At 42.0% G+C, this 15,368-nt stretch overlaps 1 protein-coding gene, 1 long non-coding RNA gene and 1 other non-coding gene across 6 annotated transcripts in view; 2 read left to right on the forward strand and 1 right to left on the reverse strand.

Moving 5' to 3' along the window:
- LOC123501982 (centromere protein V-like) overlaps positions 1-1,270 on the forward strand; it is a 3,964-nt gene extending 2,694 nt beyond the window's left edge. For all 4 annotated transcript variants that reach the window (XM_045251115.1, XM_045251114.1, XM_045251116.1 and 1 more), the window contains exon 4: positions 128-1,270. In XM_045251115.1, coding sequence (XP_045107050.1) covers positions 128-252 — 125 coding nt within the window. In that variant the 3' untranslated portion in view covers positions 253-1,270. The remainder of the gene's footprint in view (positions 1-127) is intronic.
- A 372-nt stretch (positions 1,271-1,642) lies between these two features.
- On the forward strand, positions 1,643-1,732 carry Trnai-uau. The gene is given in 2 exon segments: positions 1,643-1,680; positions 1,697-1,732. It is a non-coding gene; the product is annotated as a tRNA-Ile (tRNA).
- Positions 1,733-4,122: 2,390 nt separating this feature from the next.
- LOC123501984 lies at positions 4,123-4,980 on the reverse strand. Its single transcript, XR_006673757.1, has 3 exons — positions 4,771-4,980; positions 4,507-4,608; positions 4,123-4,394 (listed from the first exon to the last, which is right to left on the reverse strand). It is a non-coding gene; the product is annotated as an uncharacterized LOC123501984 (long non-coding RNA).
- Between the last annotated feature and the right edge of the window lie 10,388 nt (positions 4,981-15,368).

The raw sequence follows: 15,368 nt of genomic DNA on the forward strand, positions 1-15,368 counted from the left end.
TAGAATCTAACGACGAAAGTGGGAGCTGATAGAGACAATCCCACGCCCACTACTGGATTGAACACACACACACACACACACACACACACACACACACACACACTTCACCAGCTCCCATCTCCTACAGGTATCGCCCCGCACTGTCTTGATCCACCCCCAGCCAAGGTCAAGGTAGAGAAATTTGACGGGCAGAAGTGGGAGGAGTCCTTCAAGAAACACCCCAACATTGCCAGCAGGTCCAAGGCAAAGTAGCAACACCAAGGAACACCACAAGGCACACGTCATCTCTGTCTGTGTTGCTTGAAACTGTCTCGTAACTGTCTTGTAATGTATGTGATGATGTGATGCTTGTGGTGTGGTGATGTGGTTTGTGGTGGTGATGTGTTTGCGGTGACGTAATATTGGTGATGTGATGTTTGTGATGATGTGGTGTTTGTGGTGATGTAATGTTGATGTGGTGATGTAATATTGATGTGTTTGTGGTGATGTAATATTTGTGATGTATTTCGTCAGTAGAGGCATTGGCAAGGAGAACAAGAAGGAATATGAATCTAAAGACCCATATTTTGCAACACTTGGTTCTAGAGACAGATTAATAAGATTTCTTCATTACTAACTGGAGATACACACCTGAGAGCCTGGCTGATCATCTATGTGGCCTTAGAAAACAGTCTTGGTGAGAGGATAAAGTGTTGAAGACAAGCCTGACATGAGCTCTCCTTTCTCCAGTCACCGCGTGCTCATCTGTAAATATTGAAGCGTTCATTACTGAGGAAAGGAAAGGCAAAATGTGGTTCTATAATTATTTGTTATTTAAAATCTTCATAGTTTCATAGTAGATATCTGAAAAGTTCGTTATATTTTTCATGTAACGTATTTTCAAGCTATCTTTGTATCATGAAACGTTGTCAACACACTTCTGTCTGATGTCGACAAAATGGCAAAGTATCGACATATTAAAAAACAAACATTCGGGGAGATATTTAGTAATCAAACCTGCTTCTCAATTTGCCCCCTTTATCTCGTGTATTTAATGGTATTATAGCAAAAAATATGTATCTAATAACGAAAATATATTGACACCACTTGAAATGACATACCCAAGGGCACACCCCATGAAGTGAAGTATCAAAAACCTAAATTTTGTCATTCCATTCCTTCAACTAACAACATTTAAGGGTAAAGTAACAAACATCCACTGTATCTAATAACAATTGCATTTTACTTGAAGAGCAAACATTCTGAGACGAGAAATATACATTCTGGCCGACGTACATAATTTCTTTCATTCCTCTCTTTGACTAGGCTATGCATTACCTCTATCAGGAGGGAAAGCGAGGAGAGAAGGGGAGATGAAGAGAGGAAGCTAAGGAAAGAAGGGGAGATGAAGAGAGGAAGCTAGGGAAAAATGGGGAGATGAAGAGGGAGGCAAGAAGAGAAGAAATGAAGAGAGGGTGGTAAGAAGAGATGAGGAGGTGAGGAGAGGCAAGTAAGAAGAAAAAGGAAGAGATGAAAAGAGAGTGAAGGAGAGAAAGTATGGGAAAAAATGGAGATAGCAAGCATCTCTAATAACAAATACATCATAATCAGGAGGGGCAAGATGGCGGCCAGAGAGCGTCCTGCCTCCCCTCCTCGCCCCGTGGCCCCAGTGGCGCAATCGGTTAGCGCACGGTACTTATAAGACAGTTTCTGAGCCATGCCGGGGTTGTGAGTTCGAGCCTCACCTGGGGCACACTTTTCCTTGCCTCAGTTCCCTCATTCACAGCCTCGCCTCGCCATCGCAGACTCCAAAAATGTAGTGAAATGAATAAATATGGTGCTAGTGTTCTATTGATTTTTTTTTTTTTTTTATTGTTACTGATTGGTGATTTGGGTTTATATTCTATCCACGGCAAGGCTTCACATCATCAGCTGGTGCTTCCCGCGCTTTTATAATTTAAGACATTGATGAATGAATGAGCACGGTGGCCTCGCTCTTATTTTTCAATAGTTTGTGTGTGCTTTTAATAGTTAAGAGACTGGTTTCAAAGGGGAATAGCTTGATCACCGCGTCTAATGTTTCCCGCGCTTTTAGAATTTACTATTTAAGGGAAACGAGCGTAAATCCTTCCTGCAATTAGTTAACCTCGGGATTCGAACCGTGAAGTGCAGTGAGGCTGCGTGCACTGCTCTCCCACCGCCTTGTCCGCCTCACCAGTTACCAGTCACCGCTGCTGTGGCTCCATCGATCTCCGCCCCCTTCACTGCGCCAGGCTCGACTTTTCTTTCTTCCTTTTTCTTTCTTTTTTTTTTTTTTTTTTCTCTCCTTTATAACGTGAAAATCTGAACAAAAGTAACAGAAGTAAAATAAATGAAGAAAGAAAGGATTAGCTACGAAATGACATTTTTCTTTCTTTTCCTCTTTCACTTAAGTGTAAGACAATCTGACAAGGACAACAAAATAATGATGATGATAACAGTAATAATAATAATAATAATAATAATAATAATAATAATAATAATAATAATAATAATAATAATAATAATAATAATGATAATAATAAGATGATGATGATGATAGCAATTATAATGTTAGTCTTCCAGCATTATTATTTTTAACACACACACACACACACACACACACACACACACACACACACACACACACTTAGCATTACGTAACTTGGGATTACATTTTTCTGGTGATATTGACAGTTTTAAATGTTTCCCCCTTTCTCTCTCTCTCTCTCTCTCTCTCTCTCTCTCTCTCTCTCTCTCTCTCTCTTTTAAGCAAGTCCTACCCTCCTTATTGCTCTAATGTTTATTTGTTTCACTCCTTTGTATCCTCCGCATGGCTCCTTCGCTCCTTCATCCTTCCTTCCTTCCCCGTCTATGATATTCTCCTCCATCCTTCCTTCCTTTACTCTTTGTTCTGTGTGCTGTGTCTCTGGCTTGCATTCCTCCCACCGCTGCATGGCATGATGGCTGGGATTACTGAAGTCTTTGCTAGAAAAATGTCTTAAATGAAAATGGTGCCACAGAAAACGATAAGTCTCATGGTAAACTATTCATTTATTTTATTCATTTGTATTGTGATGGGCGTTGGTGGGCAGTGACCAGCACTAAGAGCCACTGAGCTGGAGAGGAAATGGTTGGTGAAGATTCAGTAGGTTAATCTTATTTAAGATATTTTTAGCTCTTGTCATGTAACTTTTTTTTTCTATCTCTCTCTCTTGTTCTAAACTTAATTGAATATTGCATTAGAATATGGGGGTCTACAAGCAACACGTTAATATCTAGTGCACAGAAATTGCAAAATTTTGCCGCAAGAGTAGCAGTGGGAGGAGTAAAGAAATATGACCATGTATCTCCATGTTTTGAGGAACTGAAATGGTTAAGATTAAAACAGAAACATGTATTTGATGTAGGTGTCACTATTTTTAAAGTTTTACGAGGATTTTATCCAGAATGGTTTTTAGCCTTAAGCACCAGACAAGCAGTCACTAGCAGCATCACCAGACAGAGGCACAGCTTGTATGTGACGCGTTCTAAGACACACAGTGGAGACAGACGCACTGCTGTACTGGGAGTCAAGCTGTGGAACGCTCTCTCGACCTTCCTCACACATGCGCCCTCTCTTAACACTTTTAAAGCTAGACTTAAGGATTTTCTCCTAACAAGTAATGTTTAAGTTTAAGATAGGTTTATACTGTCATTTTTAAAGAAATGTTACCTTTTTATGTCTGTTACACCTTATACTCGTATTCTTATCATACCTCATTTTATGTATATGAATGTATTGTTTAATCATGTGTTTTTCATTCTACTGTAATTACTGAATATTTATTGCAATTTGAGTAATAACCACATCTGTGGATAATAAAATATCTGAATCTGAATCTGAATCTCTCTCTCTCTCTCTCTCTCTCTCTCTCTCTCTCTCTCTCTCTCTCTGCGTGGTTGTTGCATCACACTTGACTTTTAGCTAGCGTTGGTGTAGGTGCTGTGCAGCTGTGCCGCTGTGCTGTTGTGTCTTTCTGTCTGCACAGGTCAGCGTGTTTCCACTGATGCCGTTATTATAATATATCAACTATTATAACACCTGCATGACTTGCTCAAGGTGGTGAAGGGAACTTTCTCTCATCCAGTGAACGTTTTATTGGACGGAACTATTAACACGAGACACATTATCTGTGACTCTCTCCCTTCATCAGTACTGGTTACAGACAAGCCTACAGACGAGCGGCGGCAGGGACAGTGTACGAGACGGCGAGGGCAAGTCTGGCGTACAGAGAGAAGACCACGAGCACGTCCCCAACCTGGCCTTTCCGTGAGCCCCGTCCCGCACACATTCCACGGTGGTCAAGGGAGTCAGCGGCGGTGCAGGATGGCCCTGGCAGTCCTGACTGGCAAGCCTGGAAACAGTATCCATGTAAGGCACTACGACAACAATAAGTCTTTTTAGATCAATTTGTGAGCTCCGTAAGTCAACATTCATGAGAAGTGCAGCGTGTGGGGCTTACGTACCTGAGCTGTTGCAGCGTTCCGGGAAGCACTTAGGCCTTCCATCAAGACAAAAACACGTGCCACACTCGTTATCCCAAAGCATAGCATTCCTACAGACTTCCCCTGCGTGGCAAGGGGAAGGGAGGGAAGAAAGGAGTTTAGGTCTTTTTTCCGTTGCAATGCCTCAGTGACTGGTGATGGTGAAGATAGTGCATGATGATCACGTGCTGATGATAACAACCATTATCATCATCACCAATTACCACTCCATTATAGCTGACTCACCCTGTGGGAAAGCTACCGCCGTCGCCACTACCGCCATTACCACCACCACCAACACCACCTGGGCCCTCATCCTGGCTGGCAACGTGCAGGACAGCAAGTCTTCTCGCCACACTGGAGCAGAAGGACGTCAAGGCACCGCTGTCCTGCATTTAAAGGATATCCCGGCAGGACTGCCGGTCCTCGCCGGGGACCTCAGTGCGCAATGGACACCCACCCATGCATGTGTACCCGTCGCCCCGCGCGTCACGTCACCTCAACACGACGCACAGTTTCGGAGAACAAGAAAAATCCCATCAAGTCCATAATCATTCCGAGGGTTGGGAACAACGAGGACGTGGAAAACATCATTGCGGAGGATTTTAACCCTTTCAGTACCAAGACGCATTTTCATATTCATTGTGGTCACTATTCAGCGATTTGAAACAGCTTCAGAAACTTACGTGAGGATTGAAATAGTGAAGACTCTGGCCAATAATCTTCTGACCTCCATAGACCCTTCTTAATGCAAATGAAATCGCCTAATCATACCCAAAAATCATGGTGAAAATCCGTCTCAGTATTGAAGGGGTTAATAGTATGAAGTTAGAGGGGAAAGAAGAAGGAACTGTTACAGGCCACGAACAATCCAAGGCAGAGCATTAGGAATGAATGAGACGGCACTGGTGCCATCAAGGAGGGAAAGATGAAGAAGCAACTAATTCACTGGAAATAGGTGCGGGAAGTCTCGATGGGAAAAACACGACACTAAAAAGTCTTATTGGCAAGTTGGAGAACAGACTTTTTTTGTTTTTCATTATTTTTTTCTTTCTACCCTGTGGGCTTTTCACGGGAATTTCTGGGCTAAAGGGGATACTTTTTGTGGTACCTCCTATCTCAAAGTCCACCCGCTAGGAAACCGTTGCCCCGAGTGAGGAAGCCCAACCTACACTCGGACCGTGGACAGGATTCGAACCAGTGCGCTTGGAGACCCCACGGACCCCAAAACACGCCTTTCCACTATACCACGGCATAATTCCAGGTTGAAATAAAAAGGGCATTAGATTCAGGTGATGGAAGGCTCAAATCAGACCTGGGGACATATAATTGTAACCCCCTCCACCTGTTCATGTGTCCACTCCCCACCCCCAACCCCGTCAGACGCAATGCACACTTCCCTCCCTTCCCCCCCTTCATGATACCCCGCACCTCACCGTCCCTTATGCCCGGCTCGTGGTGCGCATGATGCCCCACACACCAGCCACCTGCTCTACCCCAGGCAAGGAAAAGGAATCCCAGACACTAGGAAAAGATTATCAAGTAGTCTGGTAAGTCTCTCTCTCTCTCTCTCTCTCTCTCTCTCTCTCTCTCTCTCTCTCTCTCTCTGTGTGTGTGTGTGTGTGTGTGTGTGTGTGTGTGTGTGTGTGTGTGTGTGTGTGTGTGTGTGTGTGTGTGCGCGCGCGCGCGAGAGAGTGTGTGTGTGTGTGTGTGTGTGTGTGTGTGTGTGTGTGTGTATGATTCACCACGGTCGCCTCCTGGTCACCCACCCAATCTTCCCCATTACGGAGTGAGCTCAGAGCTCATAGACCGATCTTCGGGTTGGACTGAGACCACAACACTCCACACACCGGGAAAGCGAGGCCACAACCCCTCGAGTTACATCCCGTACCTATTTATTGCTAGGTGAACAGGGGCCACACATTAAGAGGCTTGCCCATTTGCCTCGCCGCTTACCGGGATTCGATTCCTCGTGAGTCGAGCGTGCTAACCACTACACTACGCGGTGTATGTGTGTGTGTATGTGTGTGTGTGTGTGTGTGTGTGTGTGTGTGTGTGTGTGTGTGTGTGTGTGTGTGTGTGTTTCTCTTTTTATTACATCTGTAACACTTTTCCAAGATGGCAAATAAATCATCACATCTATTGAATGTTTTCATTAATCAATGGACAGAATAATCTAAACAAAGCACAATATTCGTGGATTTCTTGGTGCCTGAAGGCAGTGAGGCAAGTACTGAGGCGACCAGGACAAGTGTGGTGTGCAGTGAGCAGTGAGTCCCCACACAGGGCCCCGTGAGGCCTGGCCCAGGACACACACCTCGGGCTCCTAGGAGTGTCAGCCGCGGCGATGGTAGGGTCTGGTAAGCCGGTCATCATCTGGGAGGTTTGGTGAACACATTAAAGGTATGTGTATGATTTACAACAGACAATAGTCTTTCTGGTGAACTATTGAGCCACGGACAGTGTCACGCATAGTGTACTGGCTCGCTGGTTTGAGGCTTACCGTAAGGATAGCAGGCCTTCAAGGTGCAGGCAGCTTCACCATTGCTGCAGAAGCACGTGTTACACCCGTCAAACCAAGTCTCCCCATCTCTGCAACTCCTCTCTGCATAGTGGTCAGGAAGAAAGGGAGTTGGGAAGTGTTCTCTGCGACTTTGACAATGACTCAACACCAGATTATGATAATAGTCATAATTATCATCCTCGCAGTGGACTTACCGCGCGGGAGGGCTGCCGCAGCCGCTACCAGCACCAGCACAACCACCACTCCATGGACCTTCATTTTCTTTGGCAGCGTGCAGGACAGCAGGTGGCAGGTCTTCTCGCCACACTGGAGATGCGGGCATCGCCGGCCCGCATGCTTAATTTAAGGAAAATCCTGGCAGGCCTGCCACTCCTCGCCAGGAAACTCAATGGGACAGTTCATGCTGTATCATCTGAACGAGGCGCAGGCAGCATGTTGTATAAGGCGGCATGTTGTCAAGCAGTAAGCAGCAGCAGCAGCAGCAGCAGCAGCAAGCAAGCATGCGCATATTGACCTTCCACACGCCACGTTACCGCTGTCTGACCTCAACGCCTCCTGCTGGGCAAGGTGTGGAGGTTGGTGGTGGCCAGAAAAACCAACAGCAGCTTATCACTATTTATATACGTGCTTCCCTCCTCCTCCTCGTCCTCCTCCTCCTCGTCCTCCTCGTCCTCCTCGTCTCCTCCTCGTCTCGTCCTCCTCGTCCTCGTCCTCCTCCTCCTCCTTTGTTTACAAGAGCCTTCACAAACTGATAACTCCCCCCTCGTCTCCACCACTGGGCTTCCCTCCCGCCGTCCTTCCTGCCTTCCTTACATTTATTCGATCATCACTTTATTGGTGAGTTTTTCTCCACGTCTCCTTCGTTGCTTTATGGTTTATTGATGTGTGGTTTATTTTGTTTATTTATTTTTTGTTTCTATTTGACACTTTATTGCTTTTCCTTCAACTCGCTGTTTTGTTTGAGTTGTTGTTGTTGTTGTTGTTGTTGTTGTTGTTGTTCTTGTTGTTGTTGTTATCATTACTATTATTATTATTATTATTGTTATTATTACTATTTTTATTATCATTTATTTATTTCTACTTTGCTTAATTTGTTTTTCAGTTGCTTTTTTCATTTTAATTTTTCTTTAGTATTATAGTATGGTAATTTGTGTTGCACCGCTGTTATTGATATCAATTCATTTTTGTTATTCTATTAATTTCTTTCTTTATTTCAGTATTTAATAATGCATTTAATGAATTACTTTATTTGTTTATTCATTTATATAATCAATGCTTTACATTTATCCATCTAATTACATTCTTAGTTGATTTATATCGTATACATTTTGCCGATTCATTCATATACTTATTATTTCGTTTAAATACAATTTATTTGTTTATTTATTCATCGATTTGTCGTGCAGTGGTTTGATTTTCGCCACCAGTGCGTGGAAATCTTCACGAGTCTTCGCACTGTTCCGTAAATGTCTGGTTTTCCTCCCCTTCACCACATCTCACCCTAGTCCCACAAACCGTACACCATGACCCCTCCTGATCACCAGCCGCGCGTGTTTCGTCTTCCTGGGCCATGTCTACTGAGGGAACCTGCTTGCCAAGACTGCCTGGGGGACGTGGTGCTGGAGGGATGGGGCCAACACGTGTGTATCCCCAGCAGGTGGTTTGTTTGGCTTAGCTTTCCGCCAGTCACTGCAAGGCGGGTGTTCCTGTGCGGCCCGTCTCTGTCTGTGTGTGTGCCGAAACCCTGCACCTTGCCCAGCAGAAGGTACTGAGGTCAGGCACCGCTAATGGGACGTGTGGAGGGCTGGGAAAGGGTGTAAGGAAAATGTAGCTGCTCTGAGTAAAGGCTTCAGGCTACTGCGAGACACAAGACAATGCACTGGTACTTGTAAGGTGCTTGTCTAGAAGTTATCATTACAAAAGGTGCTAGGAGGCATAAAGGAAAGGATTGTTACGCGAGATAGTGGAAGATATAAAGAAAGCATCGGAACTTGTAAGGTGCTTGTCTAGAAGTTATCATTACAAAAGGTGTTAGAAGGCATAAAAGAAAGGATTGTTATGCGAGATAGTGGAAGATAAAAGAAAGCATTTTATATAAAGTTTGATAGAGTATTAAAGACGTATTCATGATGCCAAAGTACACTTGACGCGACAGTCAGTTTACAGTACGTGCGTGTGTGTGTGTGGTGCGTGGTGGGGCGTGTATCTTTGCAAAGGCTGCCTGGAATGGTGCGTGACTTGGCCAGTGTGTGTGTAAGAGTGATCAGTACAATGGTATATATATAATAAAAAAAAAAAAGAGATGTTTTAGGAAGTGTAGTGTGAGAAATTAGCAAGAAAGAAAATAAAAAGAAAGAAACGAAAAGAAAAGAAAAAAGCTATGAAAAATGAAATTACGAAGAAACTTACTTTTTCCAGCTTCCCTTACACACACACACACAGGGCCCCCGCATGGGGGGGGAAAAAGGTACTACAGTACCGGGGCCCGGCAGTCCAGGGGGGCCCGGGCCCGTGATAGCAACCTGAATTTGATAGTTGAAAAAAGAAAAGCCCAAATACTAAAGGGGCAGCTTAAAGAAAAGTACCGCTAGTAAAACTGAAAAAAAAAAAAATACAGTGCTTCAACTGTGCTTGTTATATTCAAAGTTAAATTGCATCTACATTTTATGAAAACAACGATTTTCCATTAGTCACCCGTCTCCCGTCAGTACAGTTGCAGGTTTTCTGTTATACTCAATTCGTTGTGCAAATTCACATGTAAGTAAGTCTTTCGCTCATTGCAACATTAATTAATTATTGACAAAATATTATTATTATTGATTTTGTAAGTTTCACTGTTTCACAAAGTGAACATAACTATCAGCTTGATTGCAGAAATTTTTGGTTTTAAATTTACCGTTCGAATACGAGTGCTGTCATTGCTGCCTCTCAGTCTCAGCTGATCAGCTGGTGTGACCTGTGCGTGTGTCTGCCTCCACGAGGCATCACGGCATGACTTTACTTGCTTGGTTTGTAAAAGTATTGCTTATATCTTTATTACTACACAGTTTTCAGACATCGGATCATTGAGATCATTTACTTACATAAGCTCAACGTGGATTGATAAATAAAGCCTCGAGAAATGAGTGCTAATGGTTTACTTTCAGTTACTGTTTACGAATTTGTTATTATAGCATTCGCATTTTTCATTAAAATTTTAAAGCACACTTGAGTGCTTGCTGTTCGCCTGTTCCCCTAGTTAATGAATTTGGCCCCCCCCGCGTGCCAATCACTCCAGCCCCGACCGTTCTGCCCAAGCTCTACAAACTACAATCCCGCCCAATACCTGGTATCTAGGTAGGTTATGTTAGGGTAACAGGGTTTCTTTAGTTTGGTTAGGTTAAGTATATTTCTTTTTTTAACGATTTTGTGCGTAAGAAACGTTACTTACATGTAGACCCAAACCTAACCTAAAAAAAAAAAAAAAATACCGCACCATTGCTATTAGTCTGGACTTCAGGAATATGCGGGCGGGATCACTCGCAAACTAGTACCAAGCCTATTTTTGAAGATGTTGATGTTTTTATTAATACCTCCGTATTAGGCTTCATTTAAAATGTTCAATCAACTATAGACATTGACTAGGTGAAGTGCAGTATTATCACAATCTTCAGTAGTGTGGGTAATCACTAATCGTATTCTGGTATTATTTTGTAGGTGCAACCGTGCAGGAGTCGGAATTTGGAAGTTAAATTAGGATTAAAACTAAAATAAGGCAGGTTTAATTTCCCTAACAGGAAATTTTGATGGTAATTCATTTAAATATTAAGTAGGTTTTGTATATCTTGAGCTGGTTGTAAGGCAAGCCTTGAGTTGCGTAGTGGGGGCAGTTTTACAGTAATGGGTAATCCAGCTCGCAGTAGTATTCAGTTTTATTAGGCTACTCCTGAAGGTCAGAGAAGAAACATTAATTAATTTCAAATGTCATTAATTGAATATTATATTTCCAATTAGGCCTACCCATGCTTAAAATACAGATCAAATAAATAAATTTGACATTTTCCTGTCATTTATACTTAAACCACCTACACTGCACTTAAGCATTTTTAACTGCACGAGGAGTTCGAGGAGTAGGTATTTCAAGATTTTTTAAAGGGCGGGGCCAGGATTCCCAAAAGTACTGGGGCCCAAAAGGGTGGTGCTTGGGCACTGCACACACACACACACACACACACACACACACACACACACACACACACACACACACACACAGATTAAAGTCTATTAAAGTGTATTGCATTAGTACATTATATTCTCTTTCTTTTATTATATGTTTAATACTCCTTATAACAATGATTTAGGACCGAGTGTCTATTTCATATATCTACGTGGAATAAAGATTTAATGCTTATATTTTCTCATGTCTTCAGTCTCAGAGCTAGTGAAAATGTTCAAATATTTATGTACTTTTTTGTAATCAACTATCCGAAGTGACCAAGGCTTAGATATAAAAGATCAGGAAAATAAAAAGTTACGGAAAGGTGCATGAACTAAGGAAAGGTTAAAAAACACCACCACACCACACCAAACCGCTCTACACCACACCAAACCGCACCACAACACACCATACAACACCATGTGAAAAAAAAAAAACACCCGCATGCCTTCTTCCACATTACACAACACCACACCACACCACACACCACACCACATAACACCACACCACACCACACCACGTGACAAACACCCACATACCTTCTCCAACACCACACCACACCACACCACACTACACTACACCATAAAACAAAATACCTACATACCTTCTTTCCACACCACACCACACCACACCACACCACACCTCACCCCATCCTCCCCGTTATATCCCCACACTTTCTCCAGTACCACGCCACACCACACGTAGATCAAGATAATGAACGGGAATCTAGGTCAGAGAACACACACACACACACACACACACACACACACACACACTTTGAGATACTGTCAATATCACGTGATGTCCGACCATTGTGACGTGTGTGTGTGTGTGTGTGTGTGTGTGTGTGTGTGTGTGTGTGTGTGTGTGTGTAAGGGAAGCTGGAAAAAGTAAGTCTCTTCGTAATGTTATTTTTCATGTTTTTCTTTTTCTTTTCTTTTTTTTTCTTTTCCTTTTTTGCTTTCTTTCTCTATTTTTCCTTCTATCTATTTATCTATCCTTTCATTTTTCTATTTCTTCCTTCCTTCCCTATCTAATTATTTCCATATTTCTCCTTCTTTCATTTCTTTCTTTTCTTTTCTTGCTTTCTTCTTTCCTTCCTTCCTTTACTTTCATCCCTTCATTCTATCCTTCCTTCATTTCTTTCTATATTTAGTTCTTTTCATACAGAGAGAGAGAGAGAGAGAGAGAGAGAGAGAGAGAGAGAGAGAGAGAGAGAGAGAGAGAGAGAGAGAGACAAGGTTAACAGAAGACGTCATATTCCTGGAAATCTTACAAAACCACCCATACAGTATTTCAGGATCCATTCGCGAACATTTCTACTCGCTATACCTCCAATACTTCAAGAGACTTTACTTAATGCTACGATGGTTTTTAAGGGTGTTTGTATAGTTTAAATGATAGATTAATAAAGATTCTATATCATCAACAAGAGAAATGCATGTGAAAACTCTGTTAATCATCTCTGTGGCGTTGGAAAACAGTCACAGTGAGGGAGTGAGTGTTCTTGGTGCTTTATTGCGTGCTTTGACGGTGTTTGTATAGTTTAAATGATAGATTAATAAAGATTCTATATCATCAACAAGAGAAATGCATGTGAGAACTCTGCTAATCATCTCTGTGGCCTTGGAAAACAATCGCAGTGAGGGAGTGTGTGTTCTTGGTGCTTTATTGCGAGCTTTGACGGTGTTTTGATTCTAGTAACGTGTAATTCTGTTTACCTTTCTCCTGTAATGTTTTTATTTATCCAGAAGCGGGGAAAAACGGCAGACGCTTTACCACAATCATGAAAACTTCCTTGGAAAACCCTCTTAATTTTCACAAGAGTCTGTTAATAGTACTCGAGATAGAATACTGCAACGTTTCCAAATACTAGAATTGGGGAGTATGATGAAAACGGCAGACGCTTTCCATTCTTTCATATTTATTTTTCTCAGACGAAACGGAAAGAGAAAATAGCAAAATATTATCCACATACAATAGAAAATGGAGATAATTTATGGAACACTTAATCAACTGCAATGTTTCTATATGTCCATAACAAGCTGGGAAAAAAAAATTGCAGACGCTTTCCATTCATTCATTTCTCTCTCTCTCTCTCTCTCTCTCTCTCTCTCTCTCTCTCTCTCTCTCTCTCTCTCTCTCTCTCTCTCTAACAGCACGGAAAAAGAAAATAGGACAATATGATCATCCCGCACAATAGAAAATGGAGATAATTTATGGCATACTCAACTGTTTGATATTCACGCTACAAAATTCAATCAAATTTTTCTGTAGGTGCGTTTTTTTTTTGTGTTTTAGTGTGTCTCATTTTCTTCTCGCATTATTCTTCTATTTCTTACTTCCTTCATTTCTTTATTCTTGTCACATTCTTCTTTCTAACGTGTTTTATTTCTTCTCTTCTTGATTTATTTTCGGGTTTCAATTAACATATCTCTCGGGAGTTAATAAGATGTGTTTACAATTACTTCATGGTTTTCCACTACAGACGAAATATTCTTGGAAATTTTGATCCTTCAGTAACTAGAGCTTTTATGAACACAGATTTTTACTCTCTGACCCAATACAGACGCTAGAGTCTCGGAAATTTTAACCCCTTCAGTACCATGACGCATTTTCATATTCATTCTGCTCACTATTTGGTGATTTCATGAAGCTTCAGAAACTTATGTGGGAGATTAAAATAGTGAAGACTCTGACCATTAATCTTCTGATCTCCATAGAGCCTTCTTAATGTCAATAAAATGGTCTAATCGTAGACAAATCTCAAAAGGTGTTCCAGTATTTAAGTGGTGATTTTATACAGCTTCAGAAACTTATGTGGGGGGTTAAAATAGTAAAGACTGACCATTAATCTTCTGACCTCCATAGACCCTTCCTAATGTCAATAAAATCGTTTAATCACACCCAAGACTCAAGATAAATATGTCCCAGTACTGAAGAGGTTAACCCTTCAGTAACTAGAGATTGTATAAACAGCGATATTTACTCTTTAACCCACTACAGACGCTAAATTCTCGGAAATATTAACCCTCCAGTGAGTAGCGAGTGTATGAACAGATGATGAACTCTCTAATGTACGTAAAGGAGACATGACAACAGTGTGGAGGCAAATAAAGGTGATGCGAGGCTGTGGCGGAGGCTGGAGACAGGACTGGCCAGGTTGAGAGGACTGAAGAGTGAAGACTACAACCTCCAGTGTGGCTACCTGTCCTCTCTGTCTATTGCTGCTTTGTACTCATGAAACATTTCTGTGCAGCATTTCACTACATTTCAAAAGGCTCCAGTTCAAGTTACAAGGATTTCCAAGGGTGTTTTTAAGGTTCCACTGACGGGTTAGTGAGATTTCTACGTTAGTGAAAGGAGAAACACTCTTGGGAACTCGGTTTATGGTGATCTGGGTGGCCTTTGAAAATAGTCAGTCATTCAGTTCATCAGTTGTTTTTTTTTTCGCTCATTCGTTCGTCCAGTCAGTCAGTCAGTCAGTCCTTCAGTCACTTAGTCCTTCAATCAGTCAGCCATTCCATACATTCATACATTCAGTCAGTCAGTTAGCCAGTTAGTCAAATCAACCAACTTCATCACACATCTCTCAACTTAAAAAAAAAAAAGAGAGAGAGAGAGAGAGAGGAAAATAGAGAAAAATTTGTTCATTCATCCTTTACCAAGTCATCATTTACCAAGGCTACCCAGATCACCATAAACCGAGTTCCCAAGAGTGTTTCTCCTTTCACTAACGTAGAAATCTCACTAACCCGTCAGTGGAACCTTAAAAACACCCTCGGAAATCCTTGTAACTTGAACTGGAGCCTTTTGAAATGTAGTGAAATGCTGCACAGAAATGTTTCATGAGTACAAAGCAGCAATAGACAGAGAGGACAGGTAGCCACACTGGAGGTTGTAGTCTTCACTCTTCAGTCCTCTCAACCTGGCTAGTTCTGTCTCCAGCCTCCGCCACAGTCTCGCATCACCTTTATTTGCCTCCACACTGTTGTCATGTCTCCTTTACGTACATTAGAGAGTTTATCATCTGTTCATACACTGAAGGGTTAATAGTTTCGAGAATTTAGCGTCTAGTGGGCCAGGGAGTAAATATTGCTGTTCATACAATCTCTAGTTACTGAA

This window comes from Portunus trituberculatus, chromosome 10 (assembly GCF_017591435.1).
Source record: "Portunus trituberculatus isolate SZX2019 chromosome 10, ASM1759143v1, whole genome shotgun sequence".
NCBI classification, from domain to species: domain Eukaryota; kingdom Metazoa; phylum Arthropoda; class Malacostraca; order Decapoda; family Portunidae; genus Portunus; species Portunus trituberculatus.